Source organism: Bison bison, unplaced genomic scaffold (genome assembly GCF_000754665.1).
Source record: "Bison bison bison isolate TAMUID 2011002044 unplaced genomic scaffold, Bison_UMD1.0 scf7180017864181, whole genome shotgun sequence".
Classification (NCBI taxonomy): Eukaryota; Metazoa; Chordata; class Mammalia; order Artiodactyla; family Bovidae; genus Bison; species Bison bison.
The window spans coordinates 6,676,333-6,692,721 of record NW_011494753.1 but is presented as its reverse complement, the minus strand read 5'-3'; the positions used below and the strand labels follow the sequence as shown (position 1 = coordinate 6,692,721).

The following is a 16,389-nucleotide window of genomic DNA, read 5'->3' as shown; positions in this document are numbered from 1 at the left end:
GTTTTGATGTGAATTTAAGGTAACTGAAATCATCACTGCACTGCAGTGTGTACAGGAATTGTTCTGAATATTTTAGAAAGTTGTTGAGCCATAACTAATAACATGGGACCTATGCATGCAACGTGACCCAGTAGTTCCACCCTTAAGCATATACTCAGCACAGCTACATGCCACATGTGCCGAAATACGTGTTCAGAAATGTTGAAGGCAGCGTTGTCCAGAGTTCAAAGCAGGAACAACCCAAATGTCAATCAACAGTGAAACACTGAAAGATTTAAATAAGGTGAGGTATATAATTAGATAAGGGAACACTGTACAGCAAGCAAGATGAACTAAATACTGCTGTAGGCAATAAAATTGATGAATTTAAGGGGGAAAAATAATAGAGCAACATTCTTAGAGAAATGCACATCAAAACTTCAATGAGGTATCACCTCACACCATTCAGAATGGTCATCATCAAAAAAAGCTACTCAGACATACTGGAAAGGACATGGGAAAAAGGGAACCCTACTGCACTGTTGGAAGAAATGTAAATTGGTACAGCCAATGTGGAGAATAGTATAGAGATTCCTTAACAAGCTAGGACTAAAACTACCATATAACCCAGAAATCCCACTACTGGGCATATACCCTGAGAAAGCCAGAATTCAGAAAGTCGCATGTACCCCAGTGTTCATTGCTGCAGGGCAGAAATAGAGATGCAGATGTGGGGAACGAACTGGTGCTCTGTTCACGCAGATCATGGGGGAGGAGACTGGGACAGACGGGAGGACAGCACGGACATACAGACACCGTCTCGTGTGAAATAGCAAGCTAGGTCTCCTGTAAAATAGCAAGCTAGTGGGACCTGCTGCCTAGCACGGGGAGCTCGGGGAGCTCGGGGAGCTCGGCAAGGTGCTCTGTGAGGACTGAGAGGGATGGAGCAGGGGCTGTGTGGGAGGGAGGACCGAGAGGGAGGGCAGGTAGCTGACTCATGGTGTAGTGCTGCAGAAACTAACACAACGTTGTAAGCAGCTACGCTGCAATTAAGAAAGTCAAGAAAAGTTAAATACTGTAGAATATGTGGAGTGTGAGCCTGTTTTTATAGACCTGAATAGAAGACAAAAGGAATCAGTGATTTCAGAAATCAGGATAGCCTTTACATGTGGCAGAGGGCGAGAGAATGAGTAGGATGGGTATCAGGGGGACTATGCCATGTTTTAGAGCCTTATTTTTTAATTTTGTAATTGTTACACGGTGTGTTCAATTTGCCATATAGTTATGATATGGCTATATGGTTGTGATTAGTGCAGTTTTATCTGTGTATGTAAAAATTATTACTGTTTTCTATTTATATTGACATCCCAGCATAAGAAGAAAGAATGGTCACAGCATTATGGTTTTAAATAAATTACTGAGCACCTAGTTTTTCAGTTTTCTGATTATTCTATTGCAGGGAAACATTTTCTCATTAATGACATAAATTGTTAATTGTTAATCTTAAAAATTAAGGTTAAAATCTTATCTGGGACTTATAAGTGAAGTCTCTTATGTGGGATTCATGATGAACTTCTTATAGTCTCTTATTGTATTTTATTGTGTACCAAGAAGGAATAAATGAATGATTAAGATATTATACTGTCAAATTCCAGACATGTTCTGGAACCAATAATTGCTAGTCCACATAAAGCAGGCAGAGCATTTTGCTTTGAGTATCAGAAGAATCAGGCAAACGTGTTTGGCAGAGCTTGTGAATAACTCATCTCTCTCTGCCAAGTACCCGCCCCCCCGCCGCCCCCCACCAAAAGTCCCTCAGTATTTCAAAGACATTTCAAGGCTTGATAACTGTGAGAATACTATTAAAACAAATGCAAGGTGTTGTTGTAATAGAGACGTTGAATATTAGTTTGCTAGGACTGCCATAACTAAGTACCACAGACTGGGTGGCTTAAATATAATAGAACTTTCTTTCCTCGCAGTTCTGGAGGCTGAACTCCAAGGTCAAGGTGTGGGTAGGTTTGGTTTTTCCTGAGGCCTCTCTCCTTGGTTTGTAAAACATACCTGCTTGCTGTGTCCTCACACAGGCTTTTGCTTTGTGCATCCCTGGTGTCTCCTTCTCTGCCAAGTTCACCCGTCATACTGCATTACTGCCCCACCCTACCAGCCTCATTTTAATTTAAATCACCTCTTTAAATTTCTCATCCTCCAACACAGTTACATCCTGAGGTCCTCGGGATTGGGATTTCAACATAAGAACTCAGAAGAGGGTGGGGACACGATTCAGCCCACAGCAGGTTGCCATCCTATTTTTCACATATTTGACAGTGATTCTGTGTATGTTTAAAAACTCTTGCCTTCCTCATGCCAGAGGAAGGCAAAGAACTTAGATATCCTTTACACAAGAACTGTATATAATTCAGAAATTGTCTAGAAAAAAATCATAGGTTGAGTTCTAAAATGGTTACTTAATATGCTCCCTAAAATAGCTAAAGTGGTTAAAAAAAAAAAAAAGATGAAGCTAACTGCTTAGGTATTAAATTATCTTGTATTACTAAAGAGAAAAGTTCTAGCAAAGGAAATCTTTGTGGAAGTCAATTTATCTTGTTAGGTGGTAATTAACATTACAAAAAGATCCAATTTTTAAAAGTATTGTTAAAAAGTTACCTATAAAATGATTTTTTCCTGTGCTTGGAGTGCTTCATCCCTTTCCCTTTCCTTTTGCCTGCCTCAAAACCTCAACTTTCCCAGAAAAGCCTGTGCTGACCCTTTCCCCAATACAGACTTAGTTTCCCCACTGTTCTCCTAGAGCGTCTTTCCTTCGTCAGAGTGCTTGTTATAGTGGAAATTGTTATACGTATTTGATTAATGTTGGTCTCATCCACTAAATTTTAAGCTTCACAGGGGACAGCAACCATGATCTTTTTTGTTCACCACTTTTGACCTGTAATTCCTAGCACTGAGTAAGCATTCAATAAGTGTTTATAGAATAATTGAACCCACAGAATATTTCACGCTACAACTAAATATTTCATTTGGTTATAATTTTATGTCTGGGAAATTGAGCTAATTTCTCCTTGTATTTCTGTTTAGAATGTAGCAGATCAGATTGCATTTCAAGCCGCTGGTGGATTAACAGCCCTTGAACACATTCTTCAAGTAGTGGTCCCAGTCACAAATGTGAACACTGTTTCACGAATTCCTCCCAAGTAAGTATAGTTTTTTAATCTGTCTTTCACGTTTCATTTGTGAGTCATTTCTGCCTATGGTTTCCATATGGGGGAACCACAAGAAAATTGTATGTGTGTGCAGGTTTGAATAGCAAAAGCTTACACTCCCCATTAGGGAGAAAAACAGAGGTGCTTGACTTCACTTACAAAACTCAAATTGAGCCTAAAAAGCCTTATGAAGGAAATTCCTCTGGTCTGTGACCTTTACTAACCCCAAATCAAGAAGACCTGATGAACTTGTGAGAAGTTCTAACCACTTAACAAAATTTGAACAGAAATGAATACTAGTAAGAGAAAACTAACTTTTGTATTGCATACAAAAAAAGGTGACTAAGTACATTAACAAAGGACTGAGCTGTGAAATTTGAAGAAGTCCCTAACATACAGGAAGAGCAGTCTGGGGCCCAGACTGCCACAGTCTAGAGTCCCAGCCAAAGAGTTGGGAGCTGAACTGTCATTTGGTCTTTAACTATAAATTGCTCCGTCCTAAGGATCCTGTACCCCCTTTAGACACAAGATCTACTTTCTTATTATTTCAAGTTACCCTCTGGTCCCTGGCCACCAAGGATGTAGTAACAGACAGCATTATTTCAGAAATATTGTATTCCTGAGTTGTAACATGTAAACTTTTTGGATATTTTGTGGAGACATTTGTAGAGTTTAAATAAAAAGTTTTGATAAAAATTCACTTATGTCACTGAGAAACTTTTAAGTATTTAATTAGCTCAGCTAAAGTGGGTGCTTCATTTGTCCACTGGCTACAACGGGGAAAAATAATTCCTTGAGTATGTTATCTTTTTTTTCTAAGAGACATTTGATAAATTAGAAATAGCACCAGCTTTGGAGTGAAACCAATCTGGGTTCCAGTTTTACCTCTGCCAGTTACTAGCTAAGAGAACTGGGACAAGTGCCTTAATCTTCTTGCATCTGTTTCCTCATTTGTAATCATTTTCACCTCATAGCATGGGGATCAACTGAAGTGATAATGTATGTGAGAATTCTTTGTTAACCTTAAAAGTGAAAGTGAAAGTCACTAAATCTGACTCTTTGTGACCCCGTAGCTGCCAGGCTCCTTTGTCCATGGAATTCTCCAGGCCAGAATACTAGAGTGAGCAGCCATTCCTTCTGCAGGGGATCGTCCCAACCCAGGGATCGAACCCAGGTCTCCCACATTGCAGGCGGATTTACCATCTGAGCCACCAGGGAAGCTTGTAAACCTTAAAGTGTTTTATAAATGTTAGGTGACAGTTTTTAAAATGGCAGTCTTGCCTGGTTTAAGACAGTGTTATCAATTTGATGTGAGATATTTCTGTGTACACACTTTGACACTGAGTTAGTTTGGGTTCTTTTGCTTTACTGACAAAGTAGAGATGAATGAAAGAAGGTGTAAGTACCCTGTAAAGTCAGAGTATCTTTCTTTGGAGCAGAAAACTCTCCCATAGGGTAGTTACAATGTACATATAGATGTTCTGTCCCCAAAGAGTTGCTATTATTCCCTATCACAGTGGACCTCGTTGACAGTGTGTTACTTGGCATGTTGTCAGGTAATGCATTGTACACATACTCAGTGTATGTTGATTGGCAGGGAGAGAGGAAGGAAGGAATCAAACATAGTGTTTGAGATAAGAAAGGAAACGGCATTTGATTATTTGGGACAGTGCTTTCCATAACTGTTAATTCATATTGTTCACCTTAAATGTACTTGGTAGCATTTGTTTTCTTCCTTTTTTGTTTTATTGTTGTTGTTTTCTGTTTTTCGTTAGGCTTCAACATGCGTGACACTGAGGTCCCTTGATGGTAACTTAGATTAAATGCCTGTTCCCCAAAGCTGCCTTTGTCATTGTGGCAAAGGGCATGTTCTGGTGCTTATCTATGCCTCTCGTGTAGAGAACAGAAGAGGTTTTTCCCACAGTTCCTAAAAAGACCTAACCAAGCATTAGTGCACGTGCTTTGGAAAGGGGCCATGGAACCCTGAGAGTCCAGATCAGTGCTTCTCTGATGGCCACCAGCTGCCAAAGTGCCAGGACCGAGAGTTTGTTTCTTCATCTCATCTTAGGCTAATAGATTTGTGTTTTCAACCAGGTACTGCCTACTGAGTGAGGCCAGCTTAAAAGGCTGTGGGCATCTAGCACTGACTCTAAGATTCCCCTGTCCTTAGCACAGCTCAAGATCATGACTGTACTTTCTAACCTAGCCTCCCTTCTTAGGGCGAACAGATTAAGGCTGAGAGTATTATGCTGCTTACTTGGAGACAGGAAAAAGAAATATCACAATTTTGTTACATTTAAATGTAGGCTCAAAGCACACTGGTGGGCATCAGTCAGTGATTTAATTCGAAAAGTATTCCTTTTCATATTCCTTCTAACAGCTTTCTGGCCTTGGGACTTGCATAGTTGCTGGGTACTCCCTTTACTCTCAACTTGCCTGCATCCTCCCCTTCTATCCCTCTTGAGCTCCCAGCCCTCAACATCCTGAGCTTTTTGCCACCACCTTATTAGCATATCTTATTTTCTGCCTCCTGTGGCATTCCATGGCTCTTACCTAGAGCAACTGTTGTTGGTTTTGTTTTAACTATCCTTCATTAGTTCATTTTTCTCAGTGATAAACAGAAGAGGCTTTGAGAAAGTTCAGTCACTGTTTAGTAATATTTATCATGTGGATCATCTCAACAGTTACCATGTGGGCCCCCTATGACTGCACACCCAATGTTTCACTCCCGCTGCAGCCCAGAGCTCTGTAAGTGGATAAAGGAACTCCCTGCTCCTCTTTCCTCATCGTTTTGCCCATCTCCCTTTTTACTCCACATAGTGCCTCAGCAGTTGTCCTGTAATTATTGCTAGGTAACTCCCTCTGAGTGAATATTTTGCTTTCAGCAGATTTTTTTAGTGTGAAACTGAGGATTCTACCCACTTCTGAAAACTGTAATTTTTGAAATCTTTCTGAATCTTCACTGTGTTGCTTTTCTTTTTTAGAACCAGAGAAAGCTCATAAACCTGCTTGAATCCTTTTCAAATTATTATTGATTAGGTCCTATTTGTTTATTTTTGTTTTTATTTGCATTGCTCTTAAGACATGGATCCAAAAAGATACTTCTGCAATATATGTCAGAGTGTTCTGCCTGTGTTTTCCTCTAGGAGTTTTATATTATCCAGTCTTACATTTAAGCCTTTAATCCAATTTAAGTTTATTTTTGTGTATGGTGTTAAGAGAATGTTCTAATTTCATTATTTTACATGGAGCTGTCCAGTTTTCCCAGTACCAGTTATTGGAGAGACTGTCTTTTCTTCCTTGGATATTCTCGTAGACTAATTGATCTTAAGCGCACGGGTTTGTCTCTGGGCTTTCTGTCCTGTTCTGTTGATCTATGTTTCTGTCTCTGTGCCACTACCACACTGTTTTGATTAGTGTGAAACTACAAAGTTTCGTAGTATCGTCTGAAGTCAAGGAGCCTGATCCCTCCAGCTCTGTTTTTCTTTCTCAAGATTGCTTTGACTATTCAGAGCCTTTTGTGTTTCCATACAAATTTAAAAATTTTTCTTCTAGTTCTGTGAAAAATGCCATTGGTAATTTGATAGGGATTGCATTGAATCTGTATTTTGCCTTGAGTACTATAGTCATTTTAACAATATTTATTCTTCCAATCTAAGAACATGGTATATCTTTCCATTTGTTTCTGTCATCTTCAGATTCTTTCATCTGCATCTTACAGTTGTCTGGGCCTTTGCTTTTTTTGCTAGGTTTATTCCTAGATATTTTATTCTTTTTGATGCACTGATAAATGAAATTTTTTTAAAACTCTTCTTTCTGATCTTTCATTGTTAGTATATAGAAATACAACAGATTTTTAAATATTAATTTTTTATTCTGAAACTTTACCAAATTCATTGATAAGTTCTAGTAGTTTTCTGGTAGCATCTTTAGGATTTTCTACGTATCATATCATGTCATATGCAGACACTGACAATTTTATTTTTCTATTCCAGTGTGGATTTTTATATTTCTTTTTCCTCTCTGATTGCTGTGGCTAGGACTTCCAAAACTATGTTGAATAAAAGTAGTGAGAGTGAGCCTCCTTGTCTTGTCTGATCTTAGAGGAAATGCTTTCAGCTTTTCACCATCCAGTGTGATGTTAGCTGTGTGTTTGTCATGTACAATGGAATAGTCAGTTCAGTTCAGTCGCTCAGTCATATCCAAATCTTTGCGACTCCATGGACTGCAACACGCCAGGCTTACCTGTCCATCACCAACTCCTGGAGCCTACTTAAACTCATGTCCATTGTGTCGGTGATGCTATCCAACCATCTCATCCTCTGTCATCCCCTTCTCCTCCACCCTCAGTCTTTCCCAGCATCAGGGTCTTTTCCAGTGAGTCGGTTCTTCGCATCAGGTGGCCAAAGTGTTGGTGTTTCAGCTTCAGCAGAATTTCATGGCTTGCTCCTTGGAAGGAAAGTTATGACCAACCTAGACAGCGTATTCAAAAGCAGAGACATTGCTTTACCAACAAAGGTCTGTCTAGTCAAAGCTATGGTTTTTCCAGTAGTCATGTATGGATGTGAGAGTTGGACTATAAAGAAAGCTGTGCACTGAAGAATTGACGCTTTTGAACTGTAATGTTGGAGAAGACTCTTGAGAGTCCCTTGGACTGTAAGGAGATCCAACCAGTCCCTCCTAAAGGAAATCAGTCCTGAATATTCATTGGAAGGACTGATGCCGAAGCTGAAACTCCAATACTTTGGCCACCTGATATGAAGAACTGACTCATTGGAAAAGACCCTGATGCTGGGAAAGATTAAAGACAGAAGGAGAAGGGGACAAGGATGAGATGGTTGGATGGCATCACCAACACGATGGACATGAGTTTGAGTAGGCTCCAGGAATTGGTGATGGACCTGGAAGCCTGGTGTGCTGCAGTTCATGGGGTCACAGAGTCAGACACGACTGAGCAACTGAACTGAACTGAATATTCCATAAAAAAGAATGCAATAATGCCATTTGCAGCAACATGGATGAACTTAAAGATTATCCTATTAAGTGAAGTAAGCCAGACAAAGACAGGTATCATGTTATATCACTTATATGTGAAGTCCAAAAAAAAATAGCATTGAAACATGTATAATATCATATATGAAACAAGTCGCCAGTCCAGGTTCCATGCACGATACTGGTTGCTTGGGGCTGGTGCACTGGGACGACCCAGAGGGATGGTACAAGGAGGGAGGAGGGTTCAGGATGGGGAACACGTGTATACCTGTGGCAGATTCATGTTGATATATGGCAAAACCAATACAATATTGTAAAGTTAAACAACAAAATAAAATATTTTTTAAAAAAAGATACAAATGCACTTATTTACAAAACAGAAATAGGCCCACAGACACAGAAAACAGACGGTTCCCAAAGGGGAAAAGAGTAGGGGAGGGATAAATTAATTAGGAGATTGGGATTAGCAGGTACACACTAGTTTATATGAAATATATATATCCATCAGGGACCTACTGTATAGCACAGGGAACTATACTCAGTATTTCATTATAACCTATAAGGGAAAAGAATCTGAAAAAGAAGGTATATAGAGAGAATTATAGAGATACAGATATATAAATAAAACTACATCACTGTACTGCACACCTGAAACTAACACGACATTGTTACATTTAAATCACACACACACACGTTATTAAAAGGAATTGGCCAGGATGTGGTATTCTTAAGTCAACCTTTTTAACAAATGTGCTCCAATAAAATTGTTTTCAGTGCCAAGAAAGATCACCCTGAAACAAGACAATTTTCATTTCATGTTGTATCTACTTTCGGAATGACTCATGTTATTCTTCTTCCTAATTTTAATTGGAGAAAATAACAAAATAATGAATGACATATTCTAAGCTTTTCTTTGGTTTAGGCTAATAACAGTTGTTTAGCATAGCTTTTTTAAAAACAGAAGTATAGTTTATTTACAGTGTTGTGTTAATTTCTGCTGTATAGCAAAGTGATTCTGTTATATATATATGGACTTTCTTTTATTTTATTATCTGTATATTATTTTTCATTATGGTTTAATCACAAGATATTGACTGTAGTTCCCTGTGCTATTAGGACTCTGTCATTTATCCATTCTGTATATACTAGTTTGTCCCTTAACATAGCCCTTAATATTTGAAAATAAATGGCAGTTTGTCATTTTCTTTGGGCATAAAGAATGCCCCATATTATGTGAATAAGAAGATGGATCTGTTGTGACTAAGGTTGTGGCCTAAACTTTGTGTTGTGTTTTTGTAGTCTATTTACATAGCGGCAGTGAATAGAAGTTAGAGTTGACACTTACAGCATTCCACATCCCCAGGCCCAAATATTGTTGTTTGGTCACTAAGTCGTGTCCAACTCTTTGTGACCCCATGGGCTGCAGCACACCAGTCTTCCCTGTCCTTCACTATCTCCTTGAGCTTGCTCAAACTCTTGCCCATTGAGTCAGTGATGCCATCCAATCGTCTCATCCTCTGCTGCCCTCTTCTTCTGCCTTCAGTCTTTCCCAGCATCAGAGTCTTTTTGAATGAGTCGGCTCTTCACATCAGGTGGCCAAAGTACTGGAGCTTCAGCTTCAGCATCAGACTCTTTTCAGACAGCAGTAAATGTTCATATTTCATAAAGAAGCCAGCAGATTTTTGGGGCCACCAAAAATCATCACTGGGCTGTCTTTCCTAAGTTGGCTTTTACTTGCTTGGAATTCTTAGTCCTTGACAGATAGTCACAAACAATAAAGGGGCCAAATAGTTAAGTTATTCTACTTAACTCTTCTAGTCTTCAGGCTACTCTAGGTTGTCCTACTGCGGAACCAAATAGTCTCTCTTTCTTCTCCATCAACCTTGCTTCTCTTCCTCCATTGTCCCTCTGGACAGAATTTGTATATGGAAATAGTCCTATCAGCATGAAGCATTGCATGGTATAATGAAGAATAGACAGACTCTGGAGTCAGATCTGAGCCTAAGTCTCTGCTTTTTACTTCGTAGCTATGGTATCATGGGCCAAATTGTTATAACAGAGCCTTAATTAAATGGTAATACTACTGTGCAGGGTAGGACTTGTTGGCTGCTAAAAGTACATGTGTTCATTAAGTGCCCTGCACAAAGAAAGCACTTAGTTAATATCAATGGATTGGATTTCTTTTCTTTCTCTTTTATTTTTGCGGGTGTTATTGTTTTGACTACACGTTACCCTACTTAATTACTGAGCTTTAAATCCCTGTGTCTGTGTCACTTTGGGTTCTAAGAATCTATGGTCTATTAATTTTACTTGGTCATTTGTTTTTTCCACCCTCAGTCCAGACTTCGTCCTGGTTAATTTTGGCCCAGCCTGTCAAGATTCTTTCTGGATCCTGATTTGGCTGCTTACTTAGTTTTTTTCTCTTTAACACTGTGTCACATCTGAAGTTGATGTGTAAAAGATAAGTATCTTTATCTAAATCATTGAAGAAATATCAAACAGGTTAGAGAATAGTCTAGTTTAGCCCTGTATTAATGTTCCCAGGTATTCTACTTGTGTTATCTTTTTCTCAAAGGGACTCTAATTCCTTGGGATCAGAGACCATAGTAAATGCATTATTTGTCAATCATATGATGTCTTAATAAGTATCATTTCCATATATGAATGAATGAATTTTCTGAGACATGGAAGTAAAGCAGTAAAATAACACACTATATCAAATACATATTTTAGTCTGTGGACTTAAAATATGATTACATCTCAGTCCTAGATGATTAAGGGCCTGATTTAGACCAGTCTGTTAGCTAGACTTAAGGCAGTATTTTTGTATTCCATCTTTCAGTTTCTGTGAATCTTTTGTCTGTAACTGCTTTACTTAGAAGGTCAAAGGGAATGCTGGAACTGTATTCTTGGGTTTGTCCTTATCACAGTTTTAAAATCAGAGCACCCCCATTTTAATCTATGGTGAAAAATAAATTCTTCCTACTACTATGGCCTTTATAAAGTATACCCATCTATTCATGTCAAGCAAATTAAGTTCTCTTTTTTCTTATTTAGAGTATATACATTTATCTATCCATAAATCAGTCTCAGGTAAAACAGTAATCACTGAATACAGTAAAAGTAAATAAATTTAGAATGATGGCCATATTGCATTTACTTGACTCTTTGAAGCTGGTGAGGAAACAGAACTTAACACTTATTGAGCGCACCCTCAATGCCAGTCACAGTGCCCGAGGCTTAGCATGGTTCCCTTGTTTACCCCTCACCGTCACCAGCAGCCAGATACATGGCCGTTGCTAGCATGAGGATTGCGAGCAGTCGTGTTTGGGACATGACTACAACCTGAGAGAGAGCCATTATACTGTTTCTCAGAGAGTGTGTATTCTTTCCAGATGACAGAATGTTCAGAATTACTCTCCCAGGGTTATTGAGGTTTCATCCCTAGAAGCTTCTGTTCCTTTCTCTTGGTCTTGTGATACTCACAGGGTGGCAACTGATGCAGTTCATTTATAGTGGAAAAGGGGTATTCTGGTGGATGCCAGAAGCAGGTAAATGACGTTGGGCTTCCGATTCTGATACCCAGGGAAACTGTTCTCTAGGGATTCCCTTTTTGGGATCAGTTGTATGGACATAGGAATGGGATTGCCACATCTAGGAGCCATTAGAAATAGACCTTTTCCTTAGGGAACTTATAGTAATGGAAAATGAAATGGGTTAAACTCTAAGTATCACTAATACTAGCCTGCCTGTGTTACCTTTGAGGAACAGCCAGCCTGGTGATACACATAAGCCCTTCATAAAAGGAATGCTTTGCTACATATCTGATGTCTGCAAACTTGGTTTCCTCCGATGCGTGGCTTCATGTGCCTGGCCTACAGCTTGCTGCTTACTCCCATCTCTTGCTTGACTGCCTTGTCTGTTCTCTTTGGAGCTCATCTACTGTTGGGTCTTTGCTTTTCTCTTTGGTTTGCAACACAGTCTAAACCCTGTTAATTCTGTCTTCACTATTAGTTTCCTTCCATGTTACCATTTATCTCTTTTCTTGGCTTGTCATATGTACCTCAACTCCATTGCTGTTTGTTGTGCCCTTCCTTTTTCTGGGTGTTATGATATTACATGTTCTAGGCTTTATATCTGTGCCTCTTCTAAGCAGCTGTATTTTATGCCATGGGATGTTTCCCTCAATGACCACAGCTGGTTAAACCAAGACTGAACATTTGACTCAAAAGCAGCCAACCTTACAGTCTTAAAACTCAGCCCAAAAAGTTAAACTGGGCCAGTCAAGATTGTCTCTCAGGAGTTTGCAGTTGGAAAACCATAAAACTCCAACCATTGTGTGTGTGTGTGTGTGTGTCTTGTGTTTAAATTTGAAAAATCATGCAGAGTAACTTCTGGGATGGTCATTACAGGGCTGTGTTCACTCCAAGTTTAGCAGGACTAATGGAGGCCAGTTGTGGGAGGAAGGAGGAGACCAGAGCTTCATGAGAGATGAGGGGCTGGAAATGAGAGGAGGCCCCATCCACAGAGCTGGCATTGTTCCTGCCCTCCTAAAGTCTGGTAGCTCATTTTCTCCTGGATTCACGTGAACGTTCCCAACAGCCTTACAGTAAATGCCTCTTTTTACTTGAAATATTTTAAGCGAATTTCTGTCCCTTCTAACCTAGATTCTGATACTTTAAATACAAATATTAAAAGATTTTTTAAACTCCAGATTGAATTGAAAATATTGGACTATATAATAGAGCCTTCCTTGCAACCTCATAGCAGTTTTTCTACAATCTTCCATATCAAGAAAGAATGAATAAATGCCCAAAGTTTAAAGTAGAAATAAAGAGAGAAAGCACATTCTACATGTTCTCTAGGGTATCATTCTTTATGAACATTAAATGTTTCTACAAGCTCAGACTGACTGAACTTTCCTTTTTTCTCCTAACCTTCATTTGGAGGACGTGTATAGAGAATTAAATACACTAAACGTCCTGTACCTGGATGCTAATGTAACGTACTCCAGAGTGCAGATCTTACTTTCAGGATCAAAGATTAGACAACATATTGCTTAATAAAATACCTGAATTCTATAAGAACAAGTAACAATACTACTCTTGTTCTTTATAGTCCTCAAATGTTAACTTTCTTGGTGTCCCTTGGGTCACACAGAGTGGTTTCCTCATTATTAACCTTATAATTAGGATTTAGTTTGAATCCCAGTAACATTGTCTTACTTTCATAAAAACTAAAAAATATACTTCTTAGCCTCTGTTTTCTCTGACTTGACCATAATGGACCATAGTCCAACTTTTTAATATGGAATAAGTTTGTTCATGATGAACTTAATCATTTCACTGGCTGTCTTCTGAAATTAGAACCAGTTGGTTTCATGCATTGGAAAAGGAAATGGCAACCCATTCCAGTGTTCTTGCCTGGAAAATCCTGGGGATGGGGGAGCCCAGTGGGCTGCCGTCTATGGAGTTGCATAGAGTCGGACACTACTGAAGCGACTTAGCAGCAGCCTATTTTGAAGTTGAGATTAAGATGTTTAGAAGGTGAGAAGATTGCAAGAGCAGTTACTGCCACCAGCTCCCCACTCAAATCCTGATAGCCTGATGCAGCTCAGAATGTTAATCCTATACTACAAAATAAAGCTTTATGATATTTTTAAGAACTGAGTAATTTGCCTTTGTTTTAAGACTCAGTAGTGCAGTTTCAACTGCTAGGGGAAAGATAAAACATTTGTAAGAAAACAAATGATTATAGTACTCAAAAGAAGAAAGGAAAGCATTGACTTATTTCAGTCTAAGCTTTTTTGAAATTGCAGTTTTGTTCTTCTCAAGGAAAGCACACAGTATCTCCATATTACTAAACATCTATCCCAAAGCATGACATAGTCATACACCTGATGCAGGTTTCAGAGCCCTGTCTCGTCCTGTTCTTACCTCTGTCTTTCCCAATAAGAAATGCAAAACTTCGTTCTAGGTGGGGTGGTTGTATTACCAGAATTACACTGGTACTTTCCGGATTCATGTTTTCTGATAAAGTTTGCAATTTTAAACTTTTTTCTTAGCCACTCTACATTAAGGCATTTTCTTTCCATGTAGAAAGTTCTCAAGTAATAGTTCATTGGTTGAACACTTTTGCTTACCTGTTTACTTAAAATATTTAACTTGGACTATCACTATTAGATCACTTCCTGGGACGTTACTAACAACTTATTTGAGGCTCTAACTTTCTTGCTCTTTCCTTTTACACTAATGCCTTCTCCAGGGAATCATTTTTATCAAGCCTAGCTATTGATTCAGAGATCAAGTTGTTGCCTTACTGAAAATCAAAATTCATATAAATGTTTCTCAGCATTGACATTTGAGTTAATGTAAATACAAATCTCTCTCCATTTTTCAAATTTATGCATTCCAGCAGAAATGATTGTAAAGCTAATTTCTGTTAAGTGAATCCTATTTTCTTATTAATTTCCTTCATAAAATCAGCAGTGTATTTCTGTAAGGAAAATGTCAATGACCTAAACAATTGATGTAGAATTTGTGGCCAAGTCCTCTGGGGTTCTAGACAGTATAATACAGCAGTCTTGCTGAAAACACTCTGTAGCACTTTCAGAATTGTGAACTATGTAGGTCTTTGCTAACTCTGTAACCTCTTTTGTCTTGTCACCTTCTGAGACTTGGATTGTTGAGAAACACCTAAATAGGATGAAGATTACAATGTCATATTTTGCAAATATATACACAGTCTAACACATAATGTATTTTAGGCTAAAATTTACTTCTGTGTTCAACCATACACTTTTGCTCATTTCATGTGCTAGCAAGATAATGCTCAAACTCATTCAAGCTAGGCTTCAACAGTACGTGAACTGAGAACTTCCAGATGTACAAGCTGGATTTAGAAAAGGCAGAGGAACCAGAGATCAAATTGCCAACATCCATTGGTTCATAGAAAAAGCAAGGTAATTCCAAAAAACCATCTACCTCTGCTTCATTGACTCTGCTAACGCCTTTGACTATGTAGATCACTACAAACTGTGGAAAATTCTTAAAAGAGATGGGAATACCAGACTACCTTACCTGTCTCCAGAGAAACCTGTATGCAGATCAAGAAGCAACAGTTAGAACCGGACATGGAACAACGGACTGGTTCCAAATAGAGAAAGGAGTATGACAAGGCTGTGTATTGTCACCCTGCTTATTTAACTTCTATACAAAGTACATCATTTGAAGTGCTGGGCTGAATGACTTGCAAGCTGAAATCAAGATTGCTGGGAGAAGTATCAACAACCTCAGATATGCAGAGGATACTACTCTAATGGCATAAAGTGAAGAGGAACAAAAGAGCCTCTTGATGAAAGTGAAAGAGGTGAGTGAAAAAGCTGGCTTAAAATTCAGCATTCAAAAAGCAAATATCATGGCATCTGGTTCCATCACTTCATGGCAAATAGATGGGGAAAGTGAAAACAGTGACATATTTTATTCTTTTGGACTCTGAAATCACTATGGATGGTAACTGCAGCCGGGAAATTAAAAGATGCTTGCTGCTTGGAAGAAAAGCTATGACAAACCTAGATAGTGTTATAAAAAGTAGAGACATCACTTTGCTGACAAAGATCCATATAGTCAAAGATATGGTTTTTCCAGTAGTCGTGTATGGATGTGAGAGTTGGACTGTAAAAAAGGCAGAGTGCTGAAGAATTGATGCTTTTAGACTGTGATGTTGGAGAAGACTCTTGAGAATTCCTTGGACATCGAGGAAATCAAACCAGTCAATCCTAAAAGAAATCAACCTTGAATATTAATTGGAAGGACTAATACAAAGAAAGACAATGCCGAAGAATGCTCAAACTACCGCACAATTGCACTCATCTCACACGCTAGTAAAGTAATGCTCAAAATTCTCCAAGCCAGGCTTCAGCAATACGTGAACCATGAACTTCCAGATGTTCAAGCTGGTTTTAGAAAAGGCAGAGGAACTAGAGATCAAATTGCCAACATCCGCTGGATCATGGAAAAAGCAAGAGAGTTCCAGAAAAACATCTATTTCTGCTTTATTGACTATGCCAAAGCCTTTGACTGTGTGGATCACAATAAACTGTGGGAAATTCTGGAAGAGATGGGAATACCAGACCACCTGACCTGCCTCTTGAGAAACCTATATGCAGGTCAGGAAGCAACAGTTAGAACTGCACATGGAA

At 38.8% G+C, this 16,389-nt stretch overlaps 1 protein-coding gene across 2 annotated transcripts in view; it reads left to right on the top strand.

The window, feature by feature from the left end:
* Positions 1 to 16,389, top strand: part of SCAPER (S-phase cyclin A-associated protein in the ER) — a 419,465-nt gene that overhangs the window by 259,392 nt on the left and 143,684 nt on the right. For both annotated transcript variants that reach the window (XM_010843297.1, XM_010843296.1), the window contains exon 24: positions 3,073 to 3,188. In XM_010843297.1, coding sequence (XP_010841599.1) covers positions 3,073 to 3,188 — 116 coding nt within the window. The remainder of the gene's footprint in view (positions 1 to 3,072; positions 3,189 to 16,389) is intronic.